The sequence below is a fragment of the Penaeus japonicus genome, unplaced genomic scaffold (genome assembly GCF_977035675.1).
Source record: "Penaeus japonicus unplaced genomic scaffold, GWHDUDI00000001_assembly GWHDUDI00000041, whole genome shotgun sequence".
Lineage (NCBI taxonomy): Eukaryota > Metazoa > Arthropoda > Malacostraca > Decapoda > Penaeidae > Penaeus > Penaeus japonicus.
The window spans coordinates 7,193,118-7,200,617 of NW_028234443.1; the positions used below are offsets into that span (position 1 = coordinate 7,193,118).

Below are 7,500 nucleotides of genomic sequence, written 5' to 3' on the forward strand. Positions count from 1 at the left end.
TTCTTGTAGTTTGATATGTCCCAATGTATCAACGAGTTGATTGTATGAGTTTATGAAGAATAGGATGGAGAATGTTAAGTTTTCAATTTCTGTTAATTTAATTTTGTAACCTCTTTTTCCTTGGATTTTTTTCTTTTTTTGTGTAACATTACGATATTGCAGTTTTCATCAAACATAAAAAAAAATATACCTTTTTATTCATTTATTAATTTTTCCCAACTTTATATATGCATTTCCTCACATTCACAACTTCCTGAACTTCCTTGCCAAAGGAGACAGAGCGTCTGATACCTCTGCTCACGCGCCTGACAACAGAGGAAGGACTGGACGCCCAGCAATATCAGTGCCAGCAGTGCAAGTCATACATAGGAATGATATATGGGAAGCCAAGGTACGCTGCTTATGGAGTGCTTTTCGTTACGGCTAAATTTGCAATCTCGGAATCTCTTTTTGTTTTGTTTTTTGTTTTTTTTGCGAGATTCATCCCCCACCTCCCCCTCCCTCCCCTCCCGTCCCCTTTAAGGAAAATGATAGAGATATCAAGTCTCCCTCACATTTATATGTTTACACATCGTTCCCAGGGTATGCTCCTATGACAGCAAGTACTACTGCTACGAGTGCCACGAGGACGAAGTGTGCCTTATCCCTGCACGAGTTGTTCACAACTGGGACCTGAGTGGCCATCCCGTGTGTAAAAGGAATGCCAGCTGGCTGTCAGCTGTTCAGCACCAGCCACTCATCAACCTGCGCACGGTCAACCCAAAGCTGTACTGTCACATTGACGATTTGGCTGAGATGCAGGTAAGGTTAGGTTTGGAAACGACGATGTATGTGTCGGTGGTTCTGTAGCTGTCTGTGCCTATGTTAGATTTTTCTCTTGTTTTTCTTTGTGTGGTTATCTTACTGTTTTGCTTTCTCTATGTGTCTGTCTCTCTCTCATTCTCTCTTTGTCACCTTCTCACCTCTCTGTGTCAGGTTCTCTCTTTTTCTCATTTGCATTATCTCTGTGTTTCTGGCTGTCTTTCTTCTTTCTCTTTCTCTTCTTTTTTCCTCCTTCTCCCTTCTCTTTCTTTCTCTTTGTCTCTGGGTAACCTTCTTTTTGTCTTTATCTGTTATCTCTCTCCTTCACTTTTTCCCTTTTTCTCCCTATTCCTTCCTTCCTCCCACTACGTCCTTGTTGACATACAGTAATTATTACCTAAGGGATTGAACAAGGAAAAGATGGCATTGCTGCATATGCACCAACAAACATTTTATTTTCTCTCAGATGCTGCGTACCCAGCTGCTGTATGTGAGGGCCTACCTGTTTACATGTAAAACAGGTGTTGGGGAAGAGCTGAGGAAGTTGCTGTGGCCGAGAGAACACCTGTACGAGCATGTCCATCTCTACTCTGTTTCTGTTAGTAAATCTTTGTAAATTTTTTTAGGCAGACTTTTTGAAGGCTGTAGCTTGAGAACTAGTGCCAACAGAGCCTTATAATTCCGCAAAGTAAATGGGAACAAAAATATGAGTGACAGATTTTCATTTTTCTATTTATGTGTGTGTGTATGTGTGTGTGTGTGTTTTTTTTTTTACTGTTATATTATATTGGAATATCTCATCTTCAATCGGATTTTGAAAAAGGTGTATTCACTATTTTTCTGCCGTTGATAATTATGTTCTGACGCTCGTATTAAACGGCAGGACCTACAGCTGGTTGCAACCGGTCAGCTTGTCCAGAAGGTGCGACAGGCGGTGACTTTCGGCCGTGACCACGTGGCCCAGTGTCATGTGTGCTCGGCCAGGGGTTTCATCTGCGAACTCTGTGATGATAATGATGTCATATACCCCTTCCAGCTCGGTAGCACTCACACTGTAAGTTGACGATTTTGAGGGTTCGACTTAGGATGGCTTCATGGTTTGTGTTGTTCCTAGGTTTGACGTGTTTGTGAATTAATGGTTTTGGCATTCTGAGAAATATCATATTTATGTTTCTTATCACTATTATTGTCATCAATATGGTTATCATCACTGTCATGCATCATTATCATCATCATCATCATCCCTATCATGCTAAGTAGGTTTCAAGTAATGACATGCATAAACTCATGAGAAATTAGTAATAGGTAGCTTAATATAATAGAGCAACATAGCTTTTATTACCTGATAAAATATGCTGAGGTGTAGCCCCAAAACATTATTTTTGCCAAATTTTGAAGGGTAGTACTATAACTAATGTGTTGTGGATACTCCCATTGCATGCAATAGAGGGTTAACTATGCAAATGATATGGATTCAATATCAAATCTAGATAATTTGTCATGTAATGACCGGTCTCAATCTCAGTACGTATTTTACACGTGCATCAAAACACGCCCTCATGGATCTTTATTTTCACAGTGCGGAGTGTGCTACGGAGTGTACCATGGCATGTGCGCGAGAGGGAGGAAGGACTGTCCTCGCTGCATTAGAAGAAAAGCGAGGAAGAACCAAGAGGCGAGTTAGGAGACCCTGACTCTCCCTCGTATCAAAGGGTCGAAGGCGTACACTTGGGCCACCCCTTGTTTTCTTCGTCCGAGAAACGGGACTGAGACTTTTACTCGTTTCCTTTCGTCCTTGAAACTGTGGTGAATCCAAGATTAGATTTAATGGCTATTGTTGATTTGCCTCTGAGTGAATTTGAAGACTTTATAAGGTGCGTGGAAAGGAAACTTATATGGCCGATAGCATGTTTGATTTCACTTTCATACAGGAAGAGGACACTGGGTTATTTATTTTTTAACTTTATCTCTCTTGTGTATAAAGATACAGTGGTGATATATATACCTTTGTATATATTGAAGGAGGAAGTAACAGGATAAAGAAAAGGAAAAAAAAAAATCTTTTGAGTTTATAAAGTTGAGAATCTTTTGCTATATTCATAGCGAGATGAATTTCCTTTGGTTTGCACATCAGGAAATTCTCTCATTCTCTCATTATCTGCAACATTTCAACATTCTCCAGAAAATCAAGTTGATGTTATTTCACTCTGATTCAACAATAAAAGCTTTACATCTGAATTCTTACGCATAAATAATGTGCCAATCTCGACAGGCAAGGAGCAGTTGAAATTTTATCACATTCTATATTTCTCATAAAAGGTCTCGATATTAGAGTTTGAAGTATAAAGCTAACAACGCAGTCACAACCATTACTCCATCTTTCATATTCTCATGTTCTGTAACTGCTGTATTTCCAAAGGAATGATTATTTATAATAAAACATTGTGCCTTTTTAAGTAATTCCAGCAACTGTTCGACATTAAAATCTATGTACTGTCGTATGTTAACTTGAAGTCCCATGTAAATTTATTTAATTTTGAATATTGTATAATTTGTGTTTTTTTTGTGAATGAAAGTTTGTTCACGTATGCATTGCTGTTTGTACTGAAACATGAGACTGAAGAACACATTTCTATCTTAAAAAAATACAAGGACTTGACTTTAATGGAGAATGGGATTAGAGAAAGAAAATGTATATTTCTAATTTTGGTATTTAGTTCATATCATGGGAAGTATATCAGAATGTTTTTAAAATGAGGATAGAATCTATTTAAAAGTCATTTATAATTTGATTCCATGATCATAATTTTGTTGAACACTTTTCATTTCATATCAGATTGAGACCGATATATATATATAAAAGCTGCAAGGATAATCATAGTTTCATCATATTTATGACAGTGGTTTCCAGTCTTACGCCAAATTCTTTATTGAAATAGAATCCTTGAAATGTTAATTTGTCAATTTCTGTATGTGGATGAATTGTAGGTTGGTAGTTTGTGAAGAGAAATTATACAAGAAAAATATAGACATCTACTGACACCGAGTCTTATATCCTGTTACTGTATTGAAGATTTTGAAAATTTCCTTATTAAGACTGTGATTTACACAAATATGAAAAAAATTATATATGTCAATATGAGTTGTGTAGTTCTTGTGAACTTTTTATCAAATATACTTCATTATAAAAATATGAATTTTATGGGATGTTCACTGCTATTGATAAAGTATTTATTCAAATGTTAACAGTTTTAGATTTTTCTTGCCATCTGCATTCATATTGAAGCAATTTTAAATACCCCATCATAAGCTTGATGGCAGGAGATGAATAAAGGATTTTGCAGTATTTTGTTTCTTAAAACATTTGACTTGATAGTCCAAGGCGAAATTGTTCGGAAATATTCATTTTTCGTTATTTCAGCGGATGCTTGAAAGTAAGGACTCCATACTGATGTAAGTAATTATAATGTATACATATGCACCCATTTTTAGTCACGGAATCTATACATTTTAATAAATTATTTGAGACTTAGCAGATTCAGATAGCTTATCAGTTATTTTATTTTATTTTCATAAGAGATTGATATGTGCTTGTTAGACAAAATTACAATTTATCAGTGACGTCTTTATAATTATAGTTGTAATCTCTTTTAACAGTGCTAAATCTAGTAGATTTATTTCAATAATGATCAGTCTAATAACCATTATCAAAACAACCACCTCATTTTGTGAAGAAAGAAGAAAACGCATCAAACTTGAAACATAGTGTGTTTTATTTTTACACGAACCAATTTACATAATCATTTATACATTACAGGCAGCATTTGTCATGTTTCTCTTGTTTGAGTACACTTTTAATGGAAGAAGCAGGATCTTAATGGAATCAGAGGACTGAAATCTCATCCTTATTGGAAAATTCTCCTATCCAGGACGGCCGGGGATGTCTGTACAATGTCTTTTTACCTTAGGGTTAAAAAGCCTTTAACATGGAAGCACTATGAAGACCATGGTTTTAATCCATACCATGATTTGGATTAAGAAAACGTAGGTTCAAAATAATTACCTGGTTTTTTGGTGTGTGTATGGGAATTCTGAGTTTTACATAGATATATATATATTTCGTTTATTATTATTGTTTTTTATTTAGTATATAATTCGTTATTGCCTTCCATGCAGGGCTGTTCAACCTAATTTTATTTTCTTCTTCTTTTAAGTCAAGTTCAATAACACCGTCAAATTTATCATCAGGATGAGTTCAGTTCAAATAACCATTACGTACATCCTGCGGTTGTTACTTAATACCTACGAAAATATCTCACATATATTTCAATAAATGATTCAACAAAAATATGTCAATATTTTAGGCATTACAGAAAAACTGCCACATTACACGAATTCTTAGGCCAGGGCACAGTATACTATAATCGACCCAGGCATTTATATATATATTATTTCATATGCACATACACGTTCGCCTGGTATTAATAGCATACTGGCTCTTAGTCTATTCAGCTAATAGTACACATATAAAACAGATCCATCTAGCATTATTATTCTAGTGACGTCACACCGAATCCAGTCAACCAACCAGGAGTTGTTGTTGTTCTTTCGTCGTGTTGTATTTCTTTTTTATTTTCCTTTTTCTTTTCTTCTTTTTCTCTCTCTTATTTTTCTCTCGGGGTCTTTCTCTCTTTCTATCTCTCTCCATTAGGCATTATTAAAGGAAGCATCCTGTATCCTATTGGACCCTGGCTCAGGATACGAAATTATAACAACTGCCTATTTATTTTAAATACGAGGATTTCGAAACTTTTGTCTTTTTATGCGATTAACTTTTTTTTTTTTTTTGTGCGTAGTGGATTTTTTTTTCTTCGGATACGAGGTTGTAGTTTTGGAAATCAACTGAAAATATATTGGGTTTGCTATGTATACGATTTTTGTACCGATTTGGTTATGATTATTTTGAAGCCATGGTCTGTAGAAAAAAATGAAAAGATTTGATTTTTCGACATGATGATAATTAAGAGATTAGTGTGTCTGAAGAAATAAATGTGAATATATAAATAATCATAAATAAGTATAAGATTTCCGTCTTATTTGTGCCTAAATAACCGTGCACGTATATAAATATTACAGAAATGTATTATCACGTCAATCCATATTAACCTTATATTTCGCATTCTGTTAAAAAAAAAACATATTTCCAAGGACCTTTTCACATCATCTATCTCCCAACAAAAATAGACAAAAAAAAAAAAAAAGAAAAAAAAAAAAACAGCCACTTCAGTCTGTTTCATCTTTTTCACATCAAGAATAGACCGTTTCAACATTTAGGATTCCTGTAACATCCTCTCTCTTTCTCTCTCTCTCTCTTTCGCTCTGACACGCTGCCCTGTGCTAGCTTCGCTGTACTGGACTGACTGGCCCAGTAACAGCTCTACGAAAGTCAGTTAATACCAAAAATATGCAGATCCTCTATCGAACATGTAGTGTAAATATACAGAAATCTCAATGCAAGTCTGTTCAGCCTGCAACCCTTCTGGTACAAGGTCATTGATGTAAGATTTTTTTTTTTTTTTTTTCCTCGTTCTATAGACTTTTTTCCCCCCATAGCTACTACGGTACCTCTCTTTCATTTCTTTTCTTTTCTTTTGCCATGCAAATAGACTATAGCAAAGGAATGAATCCATCAATAATGGAGTAGAAAGCAAAATATATACTTATAACACCCGAAAAATTCTATACAAGTATACATGTGTCAAAAATAATTAAAGCTTATGATATTTCCGCCAGATCTTTGGCTACGAGTAAAGATCTGAGACTGACAGACTGCAACATTTGTTTATTGGAGTAAGTTTGTATATTGTAAACTCGCAAGAATTTGCACCTCGCCATACACAAACCATTTACTTCCAAATAAAACCAGACAGAGCATAGAAACACTTTACTTCTAAGTTTTGGATATGTGTTTCTTTACAACAGGTCATTGTAAGATTATAAAATTATTCTCCGAAACCAGAGACAAACGGTTCGCGCGGTAATCAAGAAGCCACAACATTGTTTTTTTTTTTTTCCTTCTTCTTCTTCTTCCTCCTTCCTGTACAACATTTACGAATATTATTTTTTTTGTCATGGTTCAAGCACGTATTGAGCCATAGATGACAAGAAAATCCTGTTTATATACCTTAGCGGGCGTAAAAGTCATGTATGGTTCAAGAGCTCGATACCCTTTTGGAGTGGAGAAGCACACATAGACACGTAACCACCAGCAAAGAGAGCCTTTAGGACCTTTATTTAGCACACGTACTCCACACACATTTCTCTGAAACCACTAGCGCACACTATTACATACGGGGAGCAACAAAAAAAGAAAAAAGAAAATACGTAAAATAAAGAAAGATATCACTAGTGCACAACGCTGTCCACACAGCCAAGGGGGAGGGGGGGGGGTTATCACTAGTATACACGTCATCTAACTGCAGCTATAGAACTGCCGGGAGACACTGACACAGAGCTCTTTCATAGTCACAAGGTTAACCAACATATATGCTGTCCATAAGCTGACAGGAAACAGGCTCCCATACTAGGCTACGACTATACACAACACATTAAGATTTTAGGTCCGTCACTCCCTCTCCATCTGCACCCGAGACCATTTTAATATAGTTTTTTTTGGTTCATCATTCGAGGTTTTGATGT

General features: G+C 35.7%; 2 protein-coding genes across 2 annotated transcripts in view; one reads left to right on the forward strand and one right to left on the reverse strand.

The window, feature by feature from the left end:
• Window positions 1-3,841, forward strand: part of Plekhm1 (Pleckstrin homology and RUN domain containing M1) — a 10,815-nt gene extending 6,974 nt beyond the window's left edge. Inside the window, exons 6-10 of the mRNA XM_043008261.2 lie at window positions 273-391; window positions 582-801; window positions 1,268-1,399; window positions 1,685-1,855; window positions 2,381-3,841. Of these exons, the coding sequence (XP_042864195.2) occupies window positions 273-391; window positions 582-801; window positions 1,268-1,399; window positions 1,685-1,855; window positions 2,381-2,485 (747 nt within the window). The 3' untranslated portion in view covers window positions 2,486-3,841. The remainder of the gene's footprint in view (window positions 1-272; window positions 392-581; window positions 802-1,267; window positions 1,400-1,684; window positions 1,856-2,380) is intronic.
• Window positions 3,842-6,130: 2,289 nt separating this feature from the next.
• LOC122248317 (tryptase gamma) overlaps window positions 6,131-7,500 on the reverse strand; it is a 10,276-nt gene continuing 8,906 nt past the window's right edge. Inside the window, exon 4 of the mRNA XM_086534335.1 lies at window positions 6,131-7,500. This exon is cut by the window's right edge and continues 1,004 nt beyond it. The gene's annotated coding sequence lies outside the window, so the exon portion shown is untranslated.